Genomic DNA, 13,537 nt, shown 5'->3' on the forward strand with positions numbered 1-13,537 from the left:
CAATCACAGCCGCATCCTTGCTTCCACCTCGAGGTGCCGCTCACCCTCTCTCCTCCAATAGAAAAGTTGAGCTGAACGGGACGCTCCGGCGGGTGGTGGATGAGGGGGAGGAGGTGGTGGTGGGTTGTGGGACGATGCGGTTCGGGTCCAGGTGTGCCATGCGGACAGTGAACTGAGATTTCCCCCGTTCTGCCTCAAAGGTAAGAGCGACAACACACGAGGGGGGTTGCGTGCATTACCGAACTGGCTCTGGTGTCTGGACTTAGCGAGAATGTGTTAGCTCTGTGGTGCAGGAATGGACCGGCACTGGAGTACCGCAATGCAGAGCTGTGAATTACCGGTGCCGCTCAGTCGTCACTGGGGTGAAGTGATGTAAGGGGCTGCGCAGTTACTTTTTTAGAGGATGGAAAGAATGCGACAAAGTGAGCAGTGTGATTAAAGGATTTAGCTTCTCTCTCTCTCTCACACATGCTAAAAAGAAGAAAAGTGCGTCTGTGGATGCAGGGAGCAGAGGCACGGTGAAAGGTGTCAGATAGGTGCTGCTGTATGCGTCAAGGGCGCAGTGAGCTGCTGGAGGCACCATGGCATCTATTTGGTAAAGGACTAACTGTCCTCCATGGGAGAGAGGGCAACTCCTTGATTACTCAAACTGCTTTAACATTGTTTTCTGTACTGTACAGTCATCAAATCTATAGCTGCTGAGTCTAAAATCGTTGCATTTATCAGTCTATCCAAAAAATATTGTGGTCTAAGACAAAGCTAAATATTGTAATACTGTAGCATTTTATGATATAAATCCACATATATCCTCTGAATATCAACTTAAAAATCCTTTAAGTTGCAAATTTATGTTGCAAATGTGGTGATCTGCAGAATTTGTGAAACAAGAGGGAAATAAGACTAGATGACAAACATGGATAATGTCCTCCATCTAATAGAATTGTCTCCCTTCCATTAGACCCCACACCCCCCCACCCCCTGCTCCCCATCCTGAACAGTAGGCCTGCTTTTGGTTATGCCCTTGTTTTGTCATATTCCTGTTCTTGTGATCCAGGAAAGAAATCTACGAGCAGCACATTCACTGAAACTAATCAGATGTGGTCCACCGAAATCAATCCACCACTAAACCAGAACAAAAAGTGCAAAATATCGTTGGGGGATGCCCTCTTGCAGAATCCAAACATGACTTTCTCTGCAGCCACAAAGCCGCAGCAAACATGATTATTCAGACAGTCACTAAGACACAGGGCTTAATACGCGTCCTGACCTAAATTTTGTTGGTCTGTCCAAAGAGGATCTGTGATGGGATTACTGCCAGGGGAAACACATGAAAACACACTCTGATGAATTGATCAGAATTAGTGGAGGAACAGATTGCTGCCACTGTAATCTATAAAGCCAAAGCTATATATATATGTCATAGAAGCAATTGTGCATGATTTGAATTTGGCCTGTGTTGCAGTGCAATTTCAGACGCCCTCCTTCCCATTCATCTTGAGGATGTTGCAGATGCAGAAGAGGACTCACACTCTGCTGCTGTTACTCCATGTCAAAGTCAAATAGTTTAAACACAGCTGTAACAATGCAGGAGAGAGGCGGTCAACTACCAGTATACTCTTGTGAGATTTGTGTTGAGTCATCAGGAGTCCAGGATGGGAGGATTCAGTGCAGCAGTCTCTGCATGAGAATGTGCTGTATGCTGGGTGTCTCTCTCTCTCTCTCTCTCTCTCTCTCTCTCTCTCTCTCTCTCTCTCTCTCTCTCTCTCTCTCTCTCTCTCTCTCTCAGGGCAGAACACCACACGGGAGGGGCCTGGTTTTTCTTCCTACACTGTGCTTTCTTTTTCTTACATTCAGAATGTCTCAGAAAAGGACCTTGAGACTGTGGCTGCATTTGTCAGATGATGGCTACTGCAGATGGCCAAAAGATTTTTTTTATTTTTTTTTAAATTGAAATTTATATTACATAATGAACTTTAGTTTTTGTTGATTGGAATAAAGCACAGTCGATAGGTGTGAATGTGAGTGTGACTGGTTGTTTGTCTCTATATGTCAGCCCTGTGATAGACTGGCGACCTATCCAGGCTGTACCTCGCCCACTGTCAGCTGGGATTATGCTTTATACTTATTCATCATAGTGTATTGTTATAGCAGATAGTATAAAATGGTAAAGAATGTTATTTTTCTATACTAACAGGGAATGATACAATGCATTTGACATCAGAGGTCAATCAAACTGCTACCCTGGAAAGCTACTGCCAATTGAACTTCACTTGTTTTTCTAGTTTGTTTTTTGGCTTTGGGAGCAGTTTCTCAATTTCCTGTGTCGGTTGAATTGTGGGGGAATAGTGTCCAGCACACACAAAAGTCGACTGTTTGAGTGCTTTGAGTTCACTCTGTTTTTTTCCAGTGTGAAACACCATTGCTTAGAAACAGTGGGTAGTAGTCTGAATCTGGAACATGGGCCAAGTGGAAAACATCTGATGGCTACAAAGAGTTTAACTCATTAGAATTCCCCCCATCAAAATCAAACAATGCATATCCTCCCTCTGTCTCTCCTGTGTATGACAGTTGGAGTTGAAACACTGCAGTTCCTCGCAGCTTTTCCTCCTGCAGAAGTGATGTGTAAGCATGTGTGACGGCACAGCAGGAGCTGTCGAGGTGCTGCAGAGCTACCTCGCGTTTTGTTTACAGCAAAGTGTGCACACATGCAGTATGTAATGGGCTAAAAAAAAAAAAAGAGTGTACAAGACATAAATATTCATATAGAGTGTAAAAGAGTAAAATGGACAAATACAGAAGAAACGTAAGAAAGTAATTTAGACTATTGCAGTTGGTTTTGGGTAAGTTGGATAAGTTAATGTGCTTCAAAAGAGACACCCCTCTATATTTTTAAAGTTATTGTGTGAAATCCTGTTTTCAGTGTTCTTTTTGTTGCTTTGTTGGTGAAATATCCGAACAGGACAATAGATGGCGCATAGTGCCTGTGAGGAAGCTTTTTTTGTTTGTTTGTTTTTTTTCATCATTAAAACTTGGAAAACAGTTTACATCCTGTACGCGAGCGGGACACAAGCTATAGTTTTTGGCCTTTTTATCATACAGAGGTGGGTCAATATTCCTCAAAAGTAGATGCTCATGCCCTCCGAGTGTTGTGGAGCCCCAGTGAAGTTGTGTAGTGTGCAGTCTTAAACAGATTTTGTTGTCATGTAGCGAAAATGAAGCTGAAACGATACATGCTACAATGCTAAGGCTAGCAGGACCAACACACAAAGCTACTGTGATGCTAATGCGTGAGCTCTGCTGTCTTAGTGGACTGACACGCAGTGATACTAATGTTTATATGTTTTATTTTGATGTATGTTGCAATATTGTCCTGTACAAGACGTTTTGAAATACTGTCAGTTTTTTTTAATCAGCAGTTACAGTGAATTTGGTAACAATTGACACCCACCAGTACAAGAACAGGCTTGTGTGTCTCTGGAGATGCATGGATGTGTATATGATTTTGTTCTGCTGAGTCACTCACATCTTGAATCATTTATTTGGCACAGGAAGATTCCAGCTAGTTCTGTGCTCACTCTGTTTCTGGGATGGAAAGTCTATATATCACTCTGGTTTTATATCTTATGGGTCACATACATTTTTAATAATGCACTGTTGACACAGGGGAAGATAATGTTAAACAGAATAATGGCTTATGATGTTGTATAAAAAAAAAGATTCTTTTTCTGTCTGTCTCAAATCTTTTCTTTTTGTCTCTCCAGTTCATGTCCTGTTCATCCACTTTTTGTTTGTGTCCATCTGCCCACCCGCCTGACTCGTGCGGCTGCAGTAAATCCGTCTGTTGACCAACATGGCGTCCACTGCTTTACTGCTCCTGGCCCTCGCTTCGTCGGTCTCCCTCACAGGTACACAGCACACAGTAATGCCTGAAAATATAACACCTGCCCCTTCAATATGATGTCGTGAAAAACTATTATTGTGATCAGGTGTAATCCTGGCACCCTATCAGCTGAAGTAATATATATATTTTCTTCTCTTTTTTTTTTTTTTTTTTGTTTTGCAGTGGCGGTCCTGTTTGGTGAGCCCAGAATTTTTGGAGGTGTGTTTAGTTTCTTGGAAATTTGAAAACCACAGCACGTTGCACATAAACCATTACACATGAAAATTATTTTATTGTTATTTTTTTTCAATTAGTACATCCATTAACTGTTATGTTAAATTTGTCAGAGGATGCAACTGGGTATGGTCCCATCTTTGAGGAGGAGCCTGTGGATGTGGTATACACTGAGGGCTCACCTGATGAGAGGATCTCCATGAACTGCAGGGCACGGGCAAACCCACCAGCTTCATACAGGTTACACACCCTCAACTGAAGGCTGCAATATACTGTGCCTTTCATATGATGATGTTGCACTGCCACAAAAATATATCATGTGGTACAGCATGGCATGGTTTGATAGCATACGTTGTAATTGTATGACTGGTAGGTGGCGCCGTGATAACTGGGAGATCAAGCTGATGGAGCAGCCAGATGAGCACTACAGCCTCGTGGGGGGGAACCTGGTTATCACCAACCCCAGGCAGAAGAAGCACGCCGGGACTTACGTCTGCGTGGCCAAGAATATCTATGGCACCGTCATCAGCAAGGAGGCCAGGGTCAAGTTTGGATGTGAGCATATAAACCCTGCTGCTGTGGCTGACTTTAGCTAACAGGGTGGTAGGACTTCGGTCCTGTTTTCCCCCATCCTCGTCTGTTTTTTGATGCCTCATTTTGCCTCTCTTTCTTTCAACTTATTTTAACTTTGAATGTACTATACAATGATCCAAATCTGCTCCCTTTTATTTTAATATTTATGTTTTTATATTTTAGATTCTCCAAAAGCAGCTGGAAAAAAATTTAAATGTTTAGTCGCCTAACCCTTTACAAATCAAAATTGTGTGTATAAATGAGTTGGCTGTTGATATAGCGGTATTGTACGACACACAGTATACTGTAGAGCTACCTTCTGTCAACAGAAAAAAAACATTACATGTAAACCACCTGTTAGTTCTGACTTAGATTAAGGCTTCACTTAGTTTTATTTTTGTCTTGACCTGAACTGGTAAATAAATGTGTACATATAAATATATATAATTTTTACACTTGCCACTTGTTATTATGTACTGTAATATTCTATAGAGAAAATGATAGTTAGCATCAGAGAGAATTTCAAAGCTCTCCTTCCTGTTCAGTGTTTGTGTATGCTTCAACATGTATTGTTGTTGTTTTATTCTTTTTATTAATTTTCATCCTCTGCTGTGTAGTTGTGGAGGAGTTTTCTGACGAGGAGAGAGATCCAGTGTATGTTAAGGAAGGACAGGGAGCAGTTCTGCTGTGTGCGTCTCCAAAAGCCTGGCCCGGTGTGTACAGGTTTTTCCTGACGTCGCCGTTGTCGTCGTCGTCATCATCACACAGCTCCATCTTTTCACTGCATTCTCTCTGGATAATCAGTTTTGAAATGTCTAGGAATAAAAGATAATAACAAAGTTATACATATATATTTGCTTAAGAACAATTTGCACTAATTATTTATTTCAAAAAATGCACATTTTAAACATTTACCAATACAAACATGAACTTTACCCACAAACATCAAACATTTTGGAGAACAGCCACATGATTTTATTGTCCTTCCTCTCTTTCAGAGGCGGTGACGTACCGCTGGATCTACAATGAGTTTCCAGTTTTCCTGCACACAGATCGCCGCAGATTTGTCTCCCAGAGGACAGGGAACCTGTACATCTCCAAGGTGGAAGCTCAGGATGCAGGAAACTACTCCTGTTACGTCTCCAGTCCCATCATAGGGAAGAGCGTCTTCTCCAAGTTCATCCCCCTCATCCCTTTACCCCCTGACGAGGGTGGGTAGATAGTAGCTGCAACTAAATAAGAAAAAAAGTCTTGAAGTCTTTGGTTTTTATGTAATTTACTCTTATTTTTGCCCCAGGTGAGGAGAAGAAGTACCCAGCAGACATCAGGGTCAAGTTCCCAGACACTACTGCCATGCTGGCCTCTAATATTACATTAGAGTGCTTTGCTCTGGGAAAGTAAGTTTTTGTTAATTTAGTCATTTAAGGATAAATTAAATACAAGGGTACGTTAGAAGGTACGTCTATGCTTTCACATAGAGTAGGTACTGATTTATGTCACAAAAAGGTACGGATGTACATAACACTTATAAACATGACTTTATCATTACAAAAAACTATTCTTGTGTCCGTTCAGTCCCATCCCTCATATCGTTTGGAGGAAGGTGGACGCCACAGACCTCCCAGCTAATCACGAGATCAGCGAATCAGGAGCCGTGCTTCATTTGTACAATGTACAGTATGAAGATGTGGGAGGATATGAGTGTGAAGCCATCAACACTAAAGGGAAGGACTGGCACAAGTCCTGGCTCTATGTAGAGTGTAAGTGAAGTTATTGAAGTGTACATCACCAACATTAGATTGTTGAGCGTACTCTGCAAAAACAAGTACTAGAACATTATTTCTAACAATAAAATCCAGTTGTAGGAGACTGTTTCCCTCGTTCCTAATAAATCACATCAATTCCTTTAAATAGTAATTGTACAGAGCGACATAAGGGATATGGCAGAAAATATCAACATCATCAAAACAGCAGCAATAATCAGAATGTATTTTAATACATTCATGATTAAAATTATATCAATGCCCATTTTCTTTTTTCCAGCCGCCCCGGAGTGGGCTGAAACTATCAACAACACTCAGATCGACATTGGCTCAGAGCACACCATGCGATGTGTGGCGTCAGGGAAGCCCTTCCCTTTCATCCGCTGGTACAAAGACGGATATATGGTGAAAACTTTTTGCCACCTACTTTTGATAATATTCTCAGCTTGGCTTTTGTTGTGTGGATAGGTTTTCTTTAAAATTATATTCAAGTATACATTTGGGTTGTGTGTGTGTGGTTTATTAACAGTATGGCAAAGGTGAGCTGAGGTTTTCCAGTCTGACTTTTGATGACTCCGGGATGTACCAGTGTATTGCTGAGAATTACTGGGGCATCAAATACGCCAACGCTGAGCTGCGAGTCATTGGTGAGTCCCCTTGAGAAAAAAAAAAAAAGTCACATATTAAATACAAGAAAACAAAATAGGGTTTTTTTACGAATAATTCAACGACTCCATGATCCTTACTGCTACAATATGTCATAAAACAGTTCCTAAACACAAAATGATATAATCTCCCTCCAGCCTGTGCTCCTACATTTGAGTTTAACCCCGTGAAGAAGCAGCTTCTTGGAGCTAAAGACGGACGTGTGGTGATTGAGTGTAAACCCCGAGCTGCTCCTAGACCTCGATACACCTGGAAAAAGGGCAAAGAGCTGCTCTTCAACAATTCACGGTCAGAACAAGTCATAAGAAAAGGAACCGGACACAATGACACTGCAATAACCAGGACGGTGTAGCAGTGGAAGGCCTTCTACTGACAGACAGCTTACGTTTGTTGATTGTTTGTTTGTTTTTAGCATTTCCATACTGTTTGATGGGAGTCTGCAGATCCTCAATGCTACGAAAAATGATGAGGGCACTTACACCTGCTTTGCCGAGAATGACAGAGGAAAGGCCAACAGCTCTGGTGATCTCACCATTACAGGTTAATGTGGATTTGTTATTTATGTGGCATTTTTTTTTCATTTCCCCAACACCAATATTTGTTGGACAGTTTAGATGGACACAGTATTGGTGATGTTCGTTTGTTTTTTTTTTAACACCTAGAGGCGACCAGCATCACCGTGGCTCCTGAAGACAGTGAGGTTAAAGTTGGTGATGAGGTTATTCTGAGTTGCACTGCGTCATTCGACCCCATGCTGGACATCACCTTCATCTGGGCCATAGACTTCAGAGTCATTGACTTTGACTCTGAGTGGCAACACTACGAACGTGATATAGTAGGTTGATGGTTCATCCTAGCTTCGTTTTACATCTTACAGATGTCTCACAACTGGTCGCTTGACATTCCACTGCTACTGTCAGCTAATGAATGATATTTTTCCTTCTTCCTTTTTTTTCCCGCCTCCCCTTTTATCGCCTTCTTTTGCTCTTGGGATTTCCAGAGTGAAGATGGCAGTGGTGACCTTAAAATAAAGAACGCCCAGATTTGGCAGGAGGGTCGTTACACCTGCACGGCTCAGACCGTGGTGGACAGTGATACAGCGTATGCTGACCTCAAGGTTGTAGGTCAGTACCAACATGGTTTGCCTCAGATGACTACATACCCCAAGATTAAGTTTAATTTTTGATCACTTTTTAGGTGCTTGGCTGAAATTGTTATCCAAAGCAAACGAGTAGATCAAAAAACTGCAAGTGATTAGTACTAGTCTTGTTAAAAGCTGCAACTATTGCTATCATTACTTTATTTCTTGATCATTTATACCACTCTATCTCATTAGTCTACCTTCTTTCCATGCATCTTTCCTTCCACATCCAGGTGTTCCCGGGCCTCCTGGTGTGCTCCGGGTGGAGGAGATCGGGGACACATGGGTGAAGCTATTGTGGAGTAAAGCAGCGGAGCATAACAGCCCCATTGTCTCCTACACCATTCAGACGAGGCATTACTGGGCTCTGTATGAAGATGACTGGAGGGACGCCAGCACCTGTGAGTACCGCTCTCCATCAGCAGGGGGCCAGCTCGCTCCACATTTGTGATGAAGTGGAAAATCCTGACCTTATGTGCTCTGATCACTTCAAGGTTGTGGATAGACAGAGTCCCTACACAACAAACAACCAATGTAATTGAATTTTTAGCATAGATTTGAGGGTTGATTTGGGGTGCCCTTCGTGTCTCTCTCAGCTCCAACCATTATTGACGGCAGTATGGAGAAGGCAGAGGTGACAGACCTGTACCCCTGGATGGAGTATCAGTTCAGGGTCATCGCCACCAATGAGTATGGTTCTGGAGAGGCCAGTATCCCCTCCCTCAAGATCAAAACCTGGGATGCCGGTAGGGAGAGAATGCAAATTTTTTGACATCTTTTAGTCAGGACTATTGAGGATGAAGAACTCCTTTTTTTTTTTTTTCTATCTTCTCAGCTCCAGTGGTAGCGCCCACTGATGTGGCAGGTTATGGAGGCAGAAATGGCGAAATTGTCATCACATGGACAGTAAGAAAGCCATCAGTTCCTTGGACACTATTAAGATTCCGACTTTATCGTATTTGAAAACTAAATGAACACATCTTAACATTAAAAGAAGTATTTCTTCTTTCTATTTCTCTTAGCCTGTGCAGCCTTGGTATTTCTACGGCAAGAAGTTTGGTTACATCGTTGCATTCAAGCCTCACGATGCTTATGACTGGTGGTACGAGACCATCTCAGACCCCGAGACGAGGCGTTATGTTCACAGGGAACCCTACTTCATTCCCACTGAAGAAGATTTCCAGGTGCGAGAGTTTCAGGTGAAGGTCAAAACGTTTAACGTGAAAGGAGACGGACCATACAGCCTCACCAAGGTCATCTACTACCCACGAGATGGTGAGGAATTGTTTTGTAACAAGACAAATCAGGGAACTCCCTTGGAAAATGAAAGGGTGTGAAACTACAGCAGTTTACTAACTTTTTTTTCTTTTCTCATGTATTCCCCCGACCTCTCCAGTACCTACAGAGTCTCCGACAGACGTCTATGCCAGACCGGTGTCCTCCACTGAAGCTCTGGTGTGGTGGTTGCCAGTAGTCGACACTGGGACAGGCCTGCAGCAGTATATTGAGGGATACCAGGTATAAATCACTCTTTACATTTATACATTGAGACAAACACACTTCCAATAAAGGTTGAAGGCAGCAGCTAGCAGTGACAAAAACGTAAAAATGAATTGGTACAGTAACAAGGAAACTGGATTCACATATGTATCAACTAGCTAAGCTAAGAAACAAATTATCACCAGAGAGAGAGCAACATTATGTCCCTTTTAGGAAGTACCCTACAACCCAGTAATTAATATAGCTAGTAATCATATACATGAATAATGTAAAAAGAGTAAAATATAAAGTAATCTCAACAGGAAATGAAGTTATTTAGACTATTGTATGAGTAACGCATTAGCCCCAAATGGCTAGTACAGTGGCTAGCTTGGTTAGCAGTAAACCGATCACACCTAAAACCAAATTAACAAATCATAAATCAGTAATCACAATGGGGGAGTAGATCAAACACACCTGCCAATTTTTGCTTGGTCACAGATCTGATGAAAGTTAGCTGTAACAATGTCAGTTAGCTAAACTGCAACTGCTGTGAAACTGCTAAATGTTCGACCAAAACCAATTTGAAAATTAGCTAGTGACTAAATATTTTGCCCTTTTAACCTTCGTCATGCCGGATATCCATTTTTATTTTTCTTGTGAATTACATTGTAACAATTCTCACCACCTCACCGTCACCATATTGTGATCTCAATGTTAGCTAGCTAGCAATGTAATGAAAACGCCATAGCTTCATCCAGTGATTACCATATCATCTGACCAATAAACTGTCAACGCTTCATTTCAAATACTCATTTTTTCCGTTACCAGGTCAAATACTGGCGAAAGTACGATGACCCGGAGCCAGGAGCCAACCGTATATTCGTTCCAGGCACAGTCAATCAGACCAGGCTGGAGAATATGCTGCCAGACTCACACTACCTCATCGAGGTCCGTGCCTTCAATGGAGCCGGCCTCGGGCCCCCCGGTGAACACTGTGAGATGTTCACAAAGAGACCACGTAAGACTCATTACCCACAAATCTATGGACAATTAACACCTACAATGAGAGTTATCTTATAATGATATACAGATATAGATGTGGTCTTAAAAAATTACTTTGTTTACAGCACCACCAGATCCTCCAAGGATGTGGCGCTACATCAGCTGGACAGGAAAGTGGCTGTATGTGTGGTGGGATCATATCCAGTACGACTGGTTTGGCAATGTTTCATTCCCACTGTACTATAAGGTGGGTGTGGAAAGTTTCGCTAATATATTTGGCCTAATAGTATGTGTTTTCAATTAAATCTAACACTAATTCACAGGGGTACATGGCAATAACAGAAATGCTGAAAACCTCCCATGTTTTGTTGTTCCCTAGGTCATGTTCAGAAAGACAGGTTACATCTACGGGAAAGTCTACATCACTGGCTGGCACTTCATGGACTTCCCCATGCCTCAGGTTGGCGACTATGAGCTGATGGTGCGCGGCCGTTATGAAGGAGGAGATGGACCAGTCAGGAAGATTAGTATTAAGGGTAAGACTACAAATACTCAAATGACTGATTACAGATTTTTTTATCCTGTTGTTTTTTTTTTTTTTTTTTAATCTCATGATGTTTCTGCTTCTTCAGGTAAAGCATCTATGATCTTGCCCACTCTAAGCCTGGTATCTTTGGTGCTGCTGGCGCTGTGCATTGTGGGATTGGAAATTTAAGCCTACCACAAGTCACATGTATATAATAGACTCTGGGAAGACTCAGATACGTGGACCTTAAAATAAGAAATCCAGTCTTCACCTCCGAACACTCTTCACACTGATAGTCATTGGTTAAAATCCTACATCATGCATCTGTCCTGCATTTGTTCTGCTGTAACGGCACATTTGAAGCCGTTGTTTCACAAATTTAGAATTGATTATTGAGTCTTGCATTTTTTATAGACCATTAACTGTATCAGAGGAACTGCAGGATACACACAGTACAACATGGAACTCCTGCATCCGTGACATCTGTATTCCACTGAAACAAAAGATCTAAAATGTCTGTGTCAAAACCAGATGTTTTACTCAAGTCACCCCCAAATCGAAACAAATGAAGACAGATAACTGTTGGATGATTTTCTAATTGCTTTTACCTGTTTGGAGTTGAAATGAGCTGGACAAACAGTACCAAGGTAGAATATAACCCAGAGTGTGTATTTTATTATTTACAGCGAGCACTATCAATCTCTCAGATGGTCAAAACAATAAATAGTATGTAAAGAACTGTATAATAACCACTGCATTTAGTTTGGAATGAACAACGACTGATGTCTTTATTTTTGTGTATGTTTTTTGCCTATTAAATATGTTTTCTCCATGGAGCACATGTAGTATATCACACCTCATAATCACTAGGACACCGCACTAGATTCTAAAAGTTGGTTTCATTTTTGTTAAACCTTTTTAGATTTATTTTCTAAATTTTTAATGGTGCTGGACGATGGTACAGAGGATGCTTGCTCAATGTGAGTTTTTTTTTTTTTTATTATGCATCCTCACCAGAATCGTGTGTTGCCAATTTGAGTTCTAGCTGTGAAAGCCATATCATTTTGACAACTTCCTTTGAGACCAGTGATGATTTTTGACAGTGAAAATGTGATATTTGAATGAACTGTGATTCCAGGGTTGGGCAAAAACTACTGTATATCATATGTATCAGTATGCTAGTTTTCTTTTTGTCAGACTGCAAAACCATTAAACGGAGTATAACAACATATTGTCTCCTTGACTTTTTGAGCTTTTTTGGAGCCTGCAGATTCGATGTGTGATTTCAATCAGCAGATGGCAGTATATCCACACTCGGATAACTGAAATGATGGTTAACAATCAGTCCAGTCATACAATGCAATATACTATAAGACACTGGCTTTATATCTAATCTAATTATATGTATGTATATAATGTGTGTATATAAATATATCCCCTATTATCTATACTTCCAATAAGAGTTAGCAGTACTGCAAGTTCTGCTGATTCATTAGAGAAATTTGTCTTTGCCTTGAATTTGTGTAGCAGTACAGTAATATTCACATCTGCCATCAGTTTTTTTTTTGTTTTGTTTTGTTTTTTTACATTTAATGCTGTTGTGGTATTGGTGTACTCTGGTGCATTCCAAGTCTGATATACATATTTTTTTGTGTGGCTTCAAAAAAGAGGAGGGATTTTTTTTTTTGTCCGTGTGCTTTTTGTTTTTGCTTTAAAGCAGGCTTCCTTGTAAACAGAAAAGCAGTCTCTGTGTGGGTGGCTTTTATCTCTCCTGTTTCCACCTCCATCATTAGTATTTCTCCAATTTTACCTCCTTCCCCTCAAACAAATTACACCGACACAGAAAATCCTGTGTGGGACTGAAATCAATGCTGCCGTCATTTACAAACAATCACAGCAGATGCACAAGGTGAGTCTCTAAGGCAGGGGAGTGAGTCTTCCTCTAGAGGAAGATATTGAAGGGCCTGTTGTTGTGATGCATGGGTCCGTCTGCTTTTATTTACATGCTCAGTGCGGCTCTTCTGTGAACAATGAACAACAGCAACATACTGTATGTGCCTTTAGCGTCTCTGTGGCTTTGACAGCAGTGGACTCTCCAGATCTCTTTTGTATGGCATGAAATCTCACATTTTCTTCCAATTCTGCTGAATCTTTGAATAGATTGTATTGTCTTGATGCATCTTATAAATCAGGCTGATCTGAAAAACAAGTCTGGGAATTTCATCACATCTCCGGAGGTACGTGACTGTGCAAATATATTTTACACGAAT

The 13,537-nt window shown here is 41.3% G+C and overlaps 1 protein-coding gene across 3 annotated transcripts; it reads left to right on the top strand.

Moving 5' to 3' along the window:
• Positions 1 to 42: 42 nt before the first annotated feature.
• On the top strand, positions 43 to 12,496 carry cntn1b (contactin 1b). 3 transcript variants are annotated; one of them, XM_056368168.1, is made up of 24 exons: positions 43 to 200; positions 3,762 to 3,905; positions 4,064 to 4,099; positions 4,228 to 4,354; positions 4,488 to 4,669; positions 5,305 to 5,400; positions 5,686 to 5,898; positions 5,985 to 6,084; positions 6,263 to 6,447; positions 6,731 to 6,855; positions 6,980 to 7,097; positions 7,254 to 7,404; positions 7,529 to 7,656; positions 7,779 to 7,951; positions 8,117 to 8,240; positions 8,491 to 8,658; positions 8,854 to 9,003; positions 9,093 to 9,163; positions 9,280 to 9,532; positions 9,654 to 9,775; positions 10,568 to 10,757; positions 10,867 to 10,988; positions 11,121 to 11,277; positions 11,374 to 12,496. In XM_056368168.1, the coding sequence occupies exons 2-24, from the start codon at positions 3,851 to 3,853 to the stop codon at positions 11,454 to 11,456; spliced, it is 3,129 nt and encodes a 1,042-aa protein (XP_056224143.1). In that variant the 5' UTR covers positions 43 to 200; positions 3,762 to 3,850; the 3' UTR covers positions 11,457 to 12,496. The 3 variants fall into 3 exon arrangements, with proteins under 3 accessions (XP_056224143.1, XP_056224145.1, XP_056224144.1); XM_056368170.1 differs by having other exon boundaries at positions 133 to 200; positions 3,830 to 3,905; XM_056368169.1 differs by lacking the exon at positions 43 to 200 and adding an exon at positions 3,007 to 3,101.
• Positions 12,497 to 13,537: the final 1,041 nt, after the last annotated feature.

The sequence above is a fragment of the Seriola aureovittata genome, chromosome 22, assembly GCF_021018895.1.
Source record: "Seriola aureovittata isolate HTS-2021-v1 ecotype China chromosome 22, ASM2101889v1, whole genome shotgun sequence".
NCBI classification, from domain to species: Eukaryota; Metazoa; Chordata; class Actinopteri; order Carangiformes; family Carangidae; genus Seriola; species Seriola aureovittata.

Bases quoted from the DNA above. Each gene is read 5' to 3' on its own strand.
- cntn1b (XM_056368168.1), top strand. From the start codon at position 3,851: ATGGCGTCCACTGCTTTACTGCTCCTGGCCCTCGCTTCGTCGGTCTCC. The intron at 6,085-6,262 runs GTAAGTTTTTGT...GTGTCCGTTCAG, and splicing joins GAGTGCTTTGCTCTGGGAAA to TCCCATCCCTCATATCGTTT. The intron at 7,098-7,253 runs GTGAGTCCCCTT...ATCTCCCTCCAG, and splicing joins CGCTGAGCTGCGAGTCATTG to CCTGTGCTCCTACATTTGAG.